Genomic DNA, 15802 nt, shown 5'->3' with positions numbered 1-15802 from the left:
CATGGTCCTGGGCAACTGGCACTGCTCTAAGCAGAGGGGTTGAGCTAGATGATCTCAAGAGTTGCCTTCCAGCTTCAGCCAGACCATGATGACAGTTTAGAGTTTTTTGAGAATGAAAACATTTTTAGTGCATGCCTTTGCAATGATTGTCAGTAGACAAACAAAACTATTTAGAAACCATTAAGCATTTGAACACTAATAACAGTAAAAAAAAATGTGCTCTTGCCTTCAGTTTTTGTACATGTCCAAGCTTGCACAGTCCTAAAAAATTTATTAAAAAGTGCAAAACATTTAATTCCTAAATGTAGTTGCTATAATATTCAGTCCTGTACAAAGGCAAGATATGAACTGCCTAAATAGTAAATACCATTGCTGGAAAACTAGAGATGATTTTCAAATTATTTGATTTTTTTTTCTTTCCTTTATATAAAGCTAATAAAAATGTTTTGAATTCCTCATGTTTAGGCTTGTAAAAATGAACATTTGTGAAAGAGGATACTACTGAGGTCTTGCATTTACTGTCTCTGGGGGAAACTAACTTCAGGATCAATTTTAATTTCCAATATTGTGCTCTAAGCATAAACATAGTGTTCAAATCAAAGGCTGGTGTTGCTATAATTGCCAGTCCATAAAATTTGAGAAATAAAAATCTAGAGATTATGCCAAATTGCCTTTAACATCTTATACAGGCATCATGCCAGTTCCATCCATAACCAAATAGATAGAAACTCATTTCCAGAAGCTGGCACTGAACATTCAAATCATTTGATGCATTGGTGAAATGAACTTTAAAGTCTCTTTTAACTCCTGTTTGCAACAAGAGAAGGGTTCTGCAGTATATGCACCGTGAGATTCATGGTCCCTCTGCCCACGAGTATGGGAAATACTAATGAGTCTTGATTTTTACCAGTGTGTTCAGGGTGACTCAGGACAATACAGCTGGGAAAAAATATCACACAATAATGCTGGAGTAATTGTCCATGCATGGTCTCACATACATTTCTTTAAACCTGTTTACAAGTCCAAGTGCTGTTAAGGAACACAAAGGATGGAATAACATCCAAAATGGGTCTGCTCCCTACCTAATTTTCACACCAGAAGTGTTGCAGGTAAGTAGCAGCTAATAGGAATACTGACTATTTTAAATAATAATTGGTAAGGCTTAATAACTTATTTTAAGTTTCTTATTGAACAATTGCATATCAGCTGCAAATAAATAATTATTAGATATTGTCTGTTTATTAAATACAATTGTTAAGACAAATATAGCTAAACAATATCAGTACTACTGAGGTGTGCATAAAGATATATGACTTTGTATGTGCATGCTGATATTTTCCTTTATTTAGTGTGGTGAATGCTAAGCAGCAATGATTTCATACTCAATACAGCTCCACAAATGCTGCTTGTTCTGACAAGGCACTGTTGTGGACTACATCTAAACATACATGGTAGGTGCTTGGATCAGTAGGAACAAGGACAGTAAATGTAAAAAAGCATTTTTAATGATCCATTGGCATTTTTCAATAGCAGACAATAAAGAAAAAATAGTTCTCATTTCAGTTTTTCTCTGTGCAGGAGGAATACTTGATGTTCTGGAAATAGACTTCCTTTTCAGGGTGTATTTTCCAAATGGCTTAACAGGCTTTAGTCACCCAATTCCACTAACATCAGTGAGCTGGAAGTTACAGAAACTTGACTCAGTTTTAATTGGACTCCTGAACACTGTGTTTGGCTTGTCAGCCAGCAGTTGAGCATGAGGTTGAGGGAGAAAGGGTTAAGAAATAGAAAATATGCATTGTAGAGTCAGTATTCCTTTCTGAACTTTATCATGAATTTGGCAACAAAAACTCCATGAAGCTAAAAAAGCATTTAATATTGACTGTATATATTAAAAATATATACTATATCTTTTGTATATGTATGTTTATATATAGGAATATATAAATATGTTATTTACATATATATGTAAGTATGTACAATTAGTATAAAATGTAATACTGATATTGAAATAAGTTTTCAGTGTTTTACTCTTCTACTTGAATGACTAGTGAATTTTCTTTCAGTTTTTATGGAACCAATTTATGAATCCTAAAAGAAAAAGCAAACCTTTTCATGGCGTTGGCAAAACCCTCCCCCTTTGGTGAATCTTTAAATAAAAAGACCTAGATTTTTTTTTCTCCCTTCTGAACATTGGGCAGCCTTCCAAAGCAAAATCAGTCTGTGTTAGGGTTCCTTAAATAAAAGATAGGATAAAACCACCCACATGGCATGTGAAATGAGGAAGAAAGGACATCTGGAAAAAACCCTAAGCATCAAATTTTCATAAACAGATTTGATATTCTGGAAAGAGATGAGGGCTACCTGATGGTTCTTACTACCTTGGAATAGGATACCCAAAGCACAAACAAATTTAATGGGAAATATGCAGAAAATTACTTGCAATTAATTTTGGGAGGCTTATCCTGCATCTTAAAAAATGCATTAGAAACTGATCTGTAATTACAGACACTAGCCTGAAATCCTTTTGGAATTGAAGGTACAGCACTAAATAGAAAATACATAAGAAAATCCAGGAGAATAACCAGTAGGGAAAAGATCTGGCTTGGTGCTGAGCACTGCAAGTTCAAAACATTGCTATCATAATAGGGATCATTATGAACTAAAGGTCAGCAACTCTGCAGGGACAAAAATAACCCAAAAAATCCACTACAGCACAGTTCAGTTTTCAGAAAGAAAGCTGCACACAGATGAGGAAGCCTGCTGAAAAGGAACCAAAAGGACAAAGTGTCTGAAGGCAGCACAGAGGCACTGCATCCTGAGAACAAATCCATACCATCCAAATGGATTCAGAATGACCTGCAAAGATGGGGTGGCTAAAGAAAATAATAGAGAAACCTATTTGAAGCAAAAATACAAAGAACAAATTGTCTTGATTAAGACCATTAAATCACCAAAACCAGATGGCTGTTTGGTCAAGTGTTCTAACGGAAGTGTGAAATAGCTGTATTTATTAGCAACATTTTCTTATTTAAAACAGGGGGGTTTAATGATGAGTGATGAGGGACACACATGGTGATAATTTTCACATTGTGCATTTAGTCAGGCCTGTGGACTTACAGACAAGGAAATATGGGAAGGGATATTCTGTAGAAGAGAGAACAATTTTGTAGAAGTAGGTGTTCCTTACATCTCCAACTGGGCCTTTAAGGAAACATGAGCATAATGTTTAAGGGGCTGTAGGCCATTTGCCATTCCCCAGGGGTTTTAAAGATGTCTTTCAGCAAAGAAACTAAGTTCCAGTGAGACAACAGAAAAGGTTTTATGGTGGATAAATAACCAATTATCTGGTAATTTTCTGTAAAAGATGGAAAACAAAAAGCACAGATCAGTTTTCCCAAAGAGGAAGATGATGTGCTCCAGAAGGTCTACTCTGTCCAGCATGTACATAAATGAACAAGAAAGGAAAATTATTAATGCAGGGGCACATCTTAATGATACAAACCTATTCAAATTATTTAAGGTGAGGACAAACTGCAAGCTGTCCTCACAGTTATGGAAAGCCTTCAAAACTATGGAAAGCCTTCACAGTACTGACTGCTAGCAAAGTGATGGCAGATTTATCAATGTTGATAAATCTCAAGCAAAATGTAGAAAAAGCTATCCCAACTTTCTGTGTACATTAATTATCCCTTTAGGCCTTTCAAACATTCCTTTAGCATCCATGAAAGAGGTCTTGGAATCATAGCAGAAGTCTCTGAAAACATCACATCAGTGCTCAGCACTGTTCAGAAAGCCAAATGAAATGTGAGGAATTACTCAAAATTACAGAAAAGACAGAAAATACCATGGTGCTACAGTGTAAGTCCCTGTGATATCTACAGCATGTATATAGTAGGAAGTGTTAGGGATCCCCAATCTAAAAACATTTATAACAGACTAGGTAAAAGGTATCTAAGGACAGAATAAGCAGTCTCGGAGTGGGGTTTGTCTTTTTTTTTTGTCTTTTTTTTTTTTTTTTTTTTTAGATAGCTGTCTGTATGTGAGTTACTTGCCTAGGCTCCCTATACAGTCAAATAAAATCTGCTCATTTCTGTTGTTGCAGTTCAGAATGGATTCTTGTCATCCTATAGTAAAACCTTACATTATGTTCAACTCAAGAAAATGGCTTTGATTAGCTGTAGATTAAAGGCAACTCACTCAGATGTACATACCTTACAGATATGGGTAAATGTGGGTACATTTAATCAAATACATCTCAATCTTTGCATTTTAAGCAAAGGAAGGAAAAAACATGATGTGGGTCTTGTACATCCTGACACAACACAAAGTCCACTAGGAATGGTTGATCTCTGTCTCTTATGATCTAAGATTTAGGTCACAAGTAGGTATCCAGAAATAGGTTTAAGAAAACCCCAAAATTCTAACCTAAATGTTAAACTTACCATAGGATATTTTGGATCATAAAAGCCTATGTTAGTCCAAAAATCAAGTATGTAATTCCTTGGAGAAGGTTACACTAAGATCTGTTCGACCTAAAAATAGAGCTTCTGGCTCTATAATTTCTGAGACTCAAGTTGCTGAGCTGGAAGAGTGAAAGGGACAGGGGAGCTGATGTTTTCCTTTGCTTTCTTCCTTAAGGGATTGTGTTGGCTGCTATCAGACAAGGGACTGGGTAAGATGAGCTTTTTGTCTGACTGATTATGGCCACTGTGTGCTCTCCAGACTTTTAGTATTTGTCTGGTTAGGATGCCTGTGGTATGTGTCTTCTGGAGTCCTTGCACATTTTCCAAGGCATTTTGAAATATTTTCTAAAAAGACTGTACGGATCATTTAAAATCCAATCTACCACCTACAGTATCACAAACCATTGAAATTCTGTCTTGCATAAGGACAGTTATAATGAAGATAATTTGGGGCTGGTTGTCCTATCGCTGTTCATACTGTGAACTCATTTGCACTCTGAGCAATTTAATGGGTATACATCTCCTTGTGATAGCAATATACTACTACTCACCATGTATTTTGGTTTTTAAATTACCAGCAATATAATTCTCTAATTTTTTTTCTATATAAGCTTGTTATATATTTAGTACTCACTATGCAGAAGGAAAAAAAATAGAAAAAAATCAACCAGTCTTGTATTATACAAAATTATTAGAAATATAAATATTTCTGTAACACATTTCCAGTAAAATTTTAAATTTCTGCTTCTACGGATGCTTAGCTCTAGAACCATGTATGCCGACTGATGGGCTGACTGTCTATGACAAACTATTGCATAAAGAAGGCTTACAGTTGCTGACTTCTTAAGAATACAAAGTTATATTCCAAATCTTTCTGTGGCTATTTTTCTCTTTTCTGTCTACAGTTTTCTAATTGTAAGCTTATTGGCCTTAATTAGATAGCTGTTCATTGACTAGCATTCCTTTTTTTTTTTTTTGTTCTTGATGTTTGTCATGTTTGGATTTGACCAGCTAATAAAAACACTAGCAAAAATTCAGGCTTACCAACAATAGAATACAGAATATTGAATTTAAAGGCAAAAGCTGTGGTATTTTTTTGCATTGTAATATTATTATCACATTGCAAAAATCATTATCCTTGCAGCACAAAAAAATTAATTAGGACATCGATTGAAGAGAAGGCAGAACATGAGTTTTATTCTTTATTTCCATGTCTATTTCATTTCTTTCAGTGTGGTCGCTTCTGTGCAACAGCCTTTCTGGTCAGTAAAATAACTTACAGTCAGACAACATGTTGACTAATTATGAAATATTTTCTATTTCATTTTAATTTGGGTATAAATGATTCACCTAATAAATAATGTTGGTGTTCAAATAAGACCAGTACTTTCAAGTCCAAAATGCAGATGCACATAATTGGTCTGAAATCGGCCATATACTTTAATATATGTTTAAAAACAAGTGTCTGATAAGGCCTGTGTGCTTTGCCTAAGCAGTGATGTTTTTCAATTTGAAACCTGATCCTAATCCCATACAAATAATAGAAAATTAATTCGATATAGTACAGGAACTGCCTTAAAGTGCATTATAGTGTAGAAACTGATCTTCCCATCTATTGAACAGCATTTAATCTATCAGTGTGTTATATTTTATATATATATATTTAATTTGTGCATTTAATTTTTATTATCTATTACCTTCATTATATATTTTCTGTTATATCTAAATATATACATATGTATATCTATATTTTATGCAAAGTGGTCATTGGTGACACAAGATTAGGGGTGTTCTCTCATCTGGGAAACAAACCAACACAGGAGGAGCTGAGTTGATCATCTCCATTGTAAGCCACAGAGTCATGACCAGGCACCTTGGGCCGTGATAGCAGATCACAGGAAAAAAAGCAGTAAAACAACCATTTGTAAGTGAAGTGCTCAGATAGAGGTGTATATATTTCTTCAGCCTTTGAGGCCTTTACTTTACAACAACAAATGTCTACTTTTACAGCATGTTGTTTGTTCTCTGAACTCACTTGCTAACTAAAAAGTTCAGGGTAAGCACATATATAACTCTCTAGGGTAAAACCAAACGTGAGCTGTCTTCCTTTTCTTTGTATTTCAGACCTTGCTCAGCACTAAACCATAAATCAGCACTCACCAGTAATGTCAGTTCTATTCCAGTGGTATAAAACTGGTGAAATGGGGAAGTCAACTGTTATGTCATGAACTTGATGTATGCATCTTCTCTCACATTGTGGCATTTGCATATTTCTCTGTACTTCCTTTACAAAATACACATCCCTTCTGATGGTGTATTTTAAAGATTGATCATTAGAGTCATTCACTGTATGAGTAGCACTTAAGCCAGTCTAACTCCTTATGTTGCAGGGTAATTTAACATAATTGATGGAAAGTCAAGTCTAGTTTTAAAAGACATTTGAGTAACAATTTTTCAATGGTGTTTACCTTTAGTGCTCTTCATGGCATTCTGACATCTATGAATGTCTTCATATTATTTACTCTTAAGGTTCACTGAGATACTAGATGGGCTTTTTTTTTACCTTATTTTGCATCATGTGTTGATGAAAAGATTACTAGGCAATAATTTCAGGTTATTTGATGATCTAAAATGAGATGCAGACCACATGTGGTTTATATTAAAAATGCTGAGAGAAAGGAGCTACAGAGCAGACAAATCTAGCAAGTAAATTATTCTGCCTTTGTGTGCAGACATCATATAGCAATAAAACATGATCCTGAGAATGACAGAATTTGTCCCTTAGAAATGACTCATTGTTACATTTTGACATATTTTATCATATTAAAAATTCATAAATGTCTCCTTAGAAACGATAGATATGGAGCAGTGGAAGATCTACATTGAGATTCCTCTCTTTGATAAAGTCATGGTGCCCTGAATTTATCTGAATGTACCCTGATACATCATGGAGACATCCTCATCAAGTTGTTGATTTTAAAAAAGAAGTTTGTAACTGGCAGATTCTGATTTTCACATACATTACTGAAATTACTAGCTAAACTGCTATGCTTTTATGCATAGTTTTAAAGTTTATCTTAAAATGAACATTATTTGTTTTTTCTTTTAAATATGAGTCATGTAAACCAGTTTGAGATGTATAGCATTTTTATCTTTTTTCCTCTCTTATTTTTTTTAATGGACTTCCCATTATTAGCCTTTTATTTGTAACACACACAACACCCATGGTAAAATCATAGCCTTTTTGGGGTCTGTAAAAGTTTCATCATTTTTCCATTTATTGCATTTGGGAACAGCTTCTTCCTCTGTTTTTCTATGCTAAACTGTACTCATCACTCCCATCCATCCTGACTGAACATGTTAAACACAAGTAATGGATGAGGCAGGAGATAAGTGTGCTCTGCAGTGCACCTCCCAGTGGGTGTGCTGGTAGAAATTTGGCTAAACTGGGCAGAAGTGGCTGCGAAGGTTCCAAATTCACATCACCTTCACCTCAGGCCTTACACCTGAGACCAAAAGTCCATATGAGGTTAAATAAACAGAGTGGTAACAGAATTATGGCTGTATGCTCTTTCCTTTCAGCTTTGTGTGTAATACCTTTATTTTACTAATCAGCTGGTAGCAGAGCCCATAGTTTTTGAAATTAGTGCTCATATTAATATTTATGTTTATATTTATGTTTATATTTATATTTGATTCACACAGGTTTATCGAGCAGAACTTGTTCCCCTTAAGGAAAAGGTGCATCACGTCAATGAGCTCGCTCACCGCTTCACTCCCCCTGATATCCAACTCTCCCAGTACAATCTCAGCTGCGTGGAAGACCTAAACACAAGGTGGAAGGTGCTGCAGGTATATTTCCCATTAATTCTTTCTTTATGCGGCATTTAAGCAAATATTTCTATTTCTCTGTGCTTTGTTCCCTGTGGGATAGCACCAAAGGAGTACTAAGGAATAAAAGATGAGAAAGCCCAAGAAAATGTTTTGTTGTTACCATTCATAAATGCATTAGACAGAGGCCCAACCTGATATTGTTGATAGTTTATAAATATAAAGGGCAAGCCACGTGTTTTACACACATTTCAAAGATAATACATTCTCTTCCACAGAGCTCGGGAAACATTGTGCACAGTTCACTTTCACTGTAAATTATTGCCTTATCAAATCCAGATATTTGGAAAATAAATTTTTCATCTTGTCTGAAGATACTTGGAAGACAGTATGTCAGGGTGAGATGTTATTGCTGATGGAACAGATAGTTAATTGAAATATTATGGTATACTGTCTTTTTTCATATTTACTTAAATGTCATCTGGAAGATACAGAGAGTAAGGTGAAAGCACTCCAGTAAATTTTTAAACACATCCTGAGGGGAAAAGACATAAGTAACTTTGAAAGGTTATGATATACTAAAGGCCAAGTTGTGACCCTTGGAAAGAGAGACATATTTGTTCCTACAATATAATTTTTCTATTTAAAAGAGAGCAGAGTTTGAAGTGTATTGAGAGGCAGAGATCATTTTTTTTTAGAAGAGAATAAAATAGCATAGACTGGAATAAAATAGATCAATTGGAACAAATATACAATTATTTAGACCAGCTGCTCTACATGCAAGATCTGCAGAACACTCACACCCAATGGCAATTTTTAGAATATTATGTATTTTTCCATCTTAGGGCTAGACTTTTTTATGTATGACCAGCACTCCAGTTAGATGTAATACCCTTTATAGAAACTAAAATTTTGACCACATAATAGGATAAGCAGAAATGAAAATTGGTTTTGTTTTATACGAAACCATTATCCTTCTAAGGTATGTTCCTGTTGTTTGTTTCTGGTTTTACAGTTGTTCAGAATGTTTCTTTTTCATTCTGGTGGTTTTGTGGGTTTTTTTAATTTATGTATTAATTGCCTTTGTTATGCTGATGTCACCTAAAATCAGGACTTTAGTAAATTTCATCTTTTTTTTTAATATATATTTCAGTCTCAGGCTTCTCTTAATTCTTATTTTCAAAATTCTAATTTTCTGTGTTCTGTTTCTCTTCTATGTCTTTTCCCATCTTCCTTCCCTTATTTTCCTTTGGGATTTTTTTCTGTACTCCTCTTGTTTCTTTTCTTAGTTTACTTTTCTTTTTCTCCTTCCTCAAAGGTTAGATCTCTCTCTCTCCCCCCTTGCCATATTCCTAATAGGGAAAATATTTCTTATCTATATACCCCATTTCTTAGAAAATATCACTGTAGAAAAATCATAAACCAGAGAATTCTGTGCTATTGCTAGCCAGAAATATACCCATCCTTGGTTATGTGTAAGAAAAGTGAATAAAGACATAAAATGTATCACATCTGAAACATTTTGTAAAGGAGTTAATCATGTCTCACTTGTTTATTTATTAACACTGGGAACGTACATAAGATTAGAGGAGGAAATGTAAAATCTTAAGCCAAATCTTACAGAGATTTTATATTATATTCATTTTATAATCATAAGAATAAGGGCAACCATAGTCATCTGTAGTATTGCACAGTGGTTCTACAGTGAGATTAGTGCTGTTAGTGAATAGAATCAAATATTCCTCCAGAATCTTCCCAGAACTTCATTTGTATTTTTGCAGTAAGGCATGTTTGCCATTAATTTTCCTGGTTTGTATTCAATTTTAGTGAATATACTCTGGAGTATTACTGGTACAAAATGTATAGGAAGCACTCAACCACTCTCAGACTCAACAAGTCCTGGTTTTGAAGTGTTGTGTGGAGTGCATTTCATTAATGAAAGCTGATGCACTCAGCTCAGTCACTGATAACTGTGTCATCTTCTGTGGGCTTTGAGTAGCTTCATGCCTTTAATAGAATAGTTTTGAGGAAAATATAATATGCTGTTTATTTTTTTAACTTTCCTAAACATTAAAGGAGATGAAATCTTTCCAAGTAGCTACTTGTTATGAATTTCACAAGGAGCTCTCATGTGTGCTTCAAACAGTGTATGTAATGAGCTCATCCTGGGGTAGAACGTGTCTTGCAAACCCTTGCTTGCTTCCAGTTGACATTTAGGGGACCAGGAATCCCCTAAAATTGGTGGGACTTATAACCATTTCACTAAGTCAGAGATCTGGTTGGTGTAATGCTGGTCAAAGGGCAAAGCTCCTGACATTAAAAGAATTTACAAGTATACCACAGAGAACATAGCCTTCAGTTATCAAGAAAGATTTTTTTTTAATTCAAACTTTGTTTGTTTTCATTTAGAATAGTACCTTTAATAAGCTGAAAAATACATTAAGAACTGTGTTTCATCCAAAAATTAAGATATTTTGCTAGGGTATTTATACTCTAGTGCTTTTACTTTTGAAGGTTGGTAGTTTGTGAGTGGTTGTCTTTGCACACATCAAAAACCTAAATCAGGCCAAGGTGTTTTCCAGTCTAAACTTTTCTATAATTCTATGAATTATATCCGTATACATCATGATTGTGAAGAAGCATAAGCCCTAATTTCAGTATAATTCCTAACTTTCCTAACTCCTCAGCTCATCTTGCACCAGTAGCAAAGATTGTGCAGGATGTGGGGATTTGAAGATCATTATGGTGCAAAAAACATGCTGCCATTTGTTAGAAGGTCCAGCCACAGCTATTATTCTCTTCCCTTGAAGAGCACTCTTTCCTTGCAGGAGCTGTGAAGAGCCAGAAGGCTTTTAGTACCCTGCAGGCAGCTATCTAAAGCCATATCATTATTTTATTTGTATTCTGCTGAGGACAGGCTCTTTACTGAGCTGCATCATGTACACTAGTGTAATAAGTATTGCTGCAATGCATTGTTTCAAAAACCAGCTCCTTCTGTGTGCTTCACAAATATTAGCTGATTCTTTCAAACTGTGGTGAGAAATATGAATGAATCTTACCATCTGTATTTCCAGAGGTACTAATATCAAGGATATAAAAGCCAAAAAGGAAATCCCTTCTCCCCTGAAATCTGGGTAAATTGTCACTATGCATCAAAGTCTTGCTGGCCAGTGAATCTCTAAAGAGCTGAGTCACAGGAATTCTGGGCAGCAGTCCTCAGCTCACACGTTGCTTTTTATAGGGGCTGGACACCAAGGCAAGGAAGCTGCAGCAAAATATAAGCAGCAAAATATAAGCTGAAATCAGCAGTGACCTATTGTAGTGGGTTTTAAGCTTGGACTTTTTAAAATTTTACTTCACCTTCTGTTTTTCATGCCTTTTCCAAGAAAAACATCCTGCAAAAAAGTGAAATAACAATAATACCTATGTAAAAGAAATGTCTTCTTCAGGTCTTTTGCAGTTGAATTGAACCAAGTTTACTTTTTTTAATTGTATGTAGAAATGGTTCCAGGAAGTAAACTTCATGTCTAAATCATGGAATTAAAATCTGAAAGTGATGAAGGATATTCTCTCTTATATAATTTTTCTTAAATAAAATGAAAAACCTCTCTTGCTTTAGAGTTCAGTTGTCCAATCGGTAGTGCACAGTATTGTTGTACACGAAAGCTCTAATTATATACTTACACAGAATATTTGCCTTACATTGTTCTATATCTTAACTTACAAGTAGAGTTATTTATTATTAAACAGTGAGTGTAAACTGGGGTTAAAGTTGATAGATTTAGATCACGTAAAAATAGCAGGAAAGATGTTTCTTCCTCTTTATGAGACAGAGAATGTCATGTCTTAATGAATGGATGATATAAAAGGTCGTTATATTTATATATTGTTACCTTTCTGTTACCTTAGCAGTTTCTCTTCCCATTGTGATTTTTCATTGATTTTAATAACTAATTTGTTTCTATTTATTTGGTTTTTCCTCCTTTTTAAACTAGATTTGACATATGCAATCTGTAAGTAGATGAAAAAAAATGGGAGACAACTTTTCTAAATACATGGAACCAAAATTCTAGCTCAGTTAGAATTATAGTAGTTAAGTCACTATTAAATCACAGTGCTTTTTGACCTTGAAATTGGAAATTATTTTGCAGTTGCAGACTTCATCTTCCCAGCAGAGGGAGATTTTGATCCTTTTTGGAAGTTGAGTTGTCCCATCAGACTGCTTAGTTAAAATGTTGGTTTGTATGTTCCATGAGAACAGGAACTTCTGCCAAAACCACAATTGTTACAGCTCTTTAATAGTCTCTTATTTGTTTAATTGGCTATGCCAGTTGGCTGCAGAAGTCATAGACCCAAGCATTTTTCTTCATTTCTGTTAGACTGAGTCTCAGATTTTCTCAATGTTTGTCTGCAAAATTATGCATATAGAATTCATTTTGCAGTGATTTGTCCTTTAGAAATCCAATTTATTTATTTCTGTAAGTTAGTGAAGGAAGGCCAGCTGTCAGGATTGGGATTCAATTCTATTAATGCCATGTGTCAAAAATTGGAAATATTCCTTCCCAAATTAGTAGGATACCTTTATTGTGACATCTTTAGGGCAGTCAGTGAAAGACAGTGTGTAACTATAAACAGGAATGGTTATCATCCACAGACATGACAGCAGGCAAACTAATAAAACCTTACTAAATTTATGATATGTGTGATGAATTTCACTTTGCTTGAAATTGCAAATGCTTTAATAATTTTTTGGTAAGGGAGGTGCATTCATTTTGAGAGTTGTGTTATCCTCTTTTGTTTTTCTTTACTCTGAAATTTTGTCCTCTCTGAAGATGTTTTGAAGAACCGTGCAGAATAGCAATTTACTCTACCTTATATCTTCATTACTATATGCATCTGTACTTTCTTTCAATGTATTTTTTTGTTTCTCATAAATGTGTGTGAGTGAAGAAGATGATAAAAGCTGAGTTATGTTGTTTATATGTGAAAACAAAAGCACCTAAAATTGATCAAAAATAAGGAATTATGTTACACCTACATCTTAAATTTAGCACTCTCTTGTACAATCTTTGCATATACAATATATTCTGTAAGATCTCCCATTTATCTATTTGATAGATAAATGATAGGAAAAGATGGGCATATTAGTTGAAATATGTAAGTCTCATTTCGATATAAAGGAAGACTTGAACAATTTACTTCCACCTGTCAGCAGTTATAGATTATGTTTGGCAGCACACATCCATATGACTCACACCAGACTATATTTAGGATACTCAGGAAAACAGAAGATTATGATACTACTGAGAATATATTCACTGGAAACCAACATCCACTAGTTCTGTGGGGTTTTAGTCAAGTAGTTTTATCTAAATCATCCAGTTTGTAGATCTTTACTTATTTACCAACCGCCACTGAAGCTTTATTCTTTAGTGTACGTGATCTATAATACCTGACCACCTCAAAACCATTATTTGAAATAATTTCTGTAGAAGTCCCTTTGACAAGGAGTGTGGAAGTTACATTTGAAGAATTAAAGCTCTGAGTTTCAGTCCTATCTGTATAGATGTGGACCACAGTAGTTAGAAGATTTTACCTTGGATTCCAAAATTGCACAGATAGCTTTGGGGTTTTTCTTGCACAAATTGAAAGAATATGGCCTGATTTTTTTTCAACACGTTTTTAGGTGTATGACCTGATTCCAATCAGCTATGTTTAGGCTGCTCATTATGGAAAATTAGGGTTGTTTAAGGTAAGAATGTGTGAGGGGAAACAGCTGGAAAATGCACAAGGTTAGCAGCAGTCATTAGTGAAAGCAAACAAGGACTAAACAAAAATGAACCTTGCAATTATGAGTCAGTCTGCAGTCCTAGCTTCCACGCCACAGGCCCTTTTCCTTCCCAAAATGTTGTCAACTGTCAGAGCTCAAAATTTTCAGGCTGGATTTTGCTAAAGCAATAGGAGAAGACAGGAGGGTGTAGGTTGACACCGTTGGGGCAGGACGGTATGAAAGGATTCCAGATCAGAAGGCTGAGAGTAGAACTCTGATTTATTTCAAATACACCTCTCTTTTATAGAGAATATCATCCAGACCCATTCTATTGGTCTTAAAGTAAAAACATCTCGCACATTGGTGTGCAGTGAATGACGCACAGTGGCAGAACTTACCTATTAAAAATGTGAACAACAAAAAAGATAAAGAATTATTTACATTCTTTCTCAACTGTTTCCCAGGCTTCTGCCTGGTTAGAAACTTTTTTTTTTCTCTCTGACAGAACTGAGAATATCCACAGTAGGTCGTGCAGGGCAGGATGCAGGGTTATCTGTCTGCTGGCACCAGATGGATCTTTGACATTTGTGGTTCTGCTTCGTCCTCTGGACGGGATGTGCACTGCTGACACCTGTCCTCTGACACACTTTCTCTGACACACTTCCTCTGACACATGTCCTATGACACACATCCTATGACACATCCTATGTCACACTTCCTCTGACACACTTCCTCTGACACACGTCCTATGACATACATCCTATGACACATTTCCTCTGCCCGTTTGCGCCCACCTGGTTTGAAGCGAGCTTGGAGCAGATGTACAAAGTTTGCTTTGAATGTGGAACACGTTTGTGGCAGATAAAGCATTCACTGAATTTAAGAGCTGCCCAGTAAAGGCTCTCTAATGTGATTTTCAGAGGCTTGTAACTCAATGAAACCTTAATGAATACCCTTGGATTGAAAGCTATATAAAACCCCTTAGACTCCAAGTACCAGTGCCAAAGTATTGTTAAAGGTTTTTAGAGGGAGAATGTAAAACTGGCAAAACATATTTCTCTTTCTCCCCCTTTTCACTAATCCCTTCTTCTGAAACGATGTGATTTTTTTACAAGAAACTTTATTTGAAGTGATTAAAAGCCCAAGGAAAAGAAATAATACACACATTTCCAGTGCAGAAGGTTAATGTTGGCCTTTTTCATTTCTTTGTTGAGTCATTTTGTCTCTTTCTGACATATCAATTATGTATTATATCAGTGCAGATAGTTTTATGTCGGGCTACTTTCAGGTTACAGAAAGCTTTTGCAGTCTTTAAGCTAGGTAGTATTTTGTGCTCTGTTTTTTATATCTTTTTGCTTCAGTGAGACTAAGTAGGATTTTTTTTTCTGTTTTAGAAGTACTGTTAATAATAGAGTTTAAAATATTAAAATGTCAGTGGCATTAAGTTGTGACACAGATTTGAAACCAGCCTTTATGGAAGATTATGTGTGTCATTTAAAAAATATTTTCACAAGGTGCTCTCTAAAGTTGCCACTGCAGTTTTCAACGTGGTTTGAGTAAAGCTGACTGTTGTACCCCTGTGTAGAAAACTATGAGCAGTATGGAAGTGATGTAATGGTATGTCTGCTGCAGAGGAGGGCACTTTATAATTAAAATGGCTCAAACCCTCTTATATGTTGTGTGTGCAAAATCTTCTAAAAAGTCTTTCCTAATTTGTATTTACCAAGCACAACAC

General features: G+C 35.1%; 1 protein-coding gene across 23 annotated transcripts in view; it reads left to right on the top strand.

Annotated features, from left to right (window-relative positions):
• Positions 1 to 15802, top strand: part of DMD (dystrophin) — a 1135802-nt gene that overhangs the window by 967603 nt on the left and 152397 nt on the right. For all 23 annotated transcript variants that reach the window (XM_072937290.1, XM_041719931.2, XM_041719926.2 and 20 more), the window contains one exon: positions 8172 to 8318. In XM_072937290.1, coding sequence (XP_072793391.1) covers positions 8172 to 8318 — 147 coding nt within the window. The remainder of the gene's footprint in view (positions 1 to 8171; positions 8319 to 15802) is intronic.

This window comes from Taeniopygia guttata, chromosome 1 (assembly GCF_048771995.1).
Source record: "Taeniopygia guttata chromosome 1, bTaeGut7.mat, whole genome shotgun sequence".
NCBI lineage: Eukaryota > Metazoa > Chordata > Aves > Passeriformes > Estrildidae > Taeniopygia > Taeniopygia guttata.
This window is presented reverse-complemented; position numbering and strand designations above follow the sequence as displayed.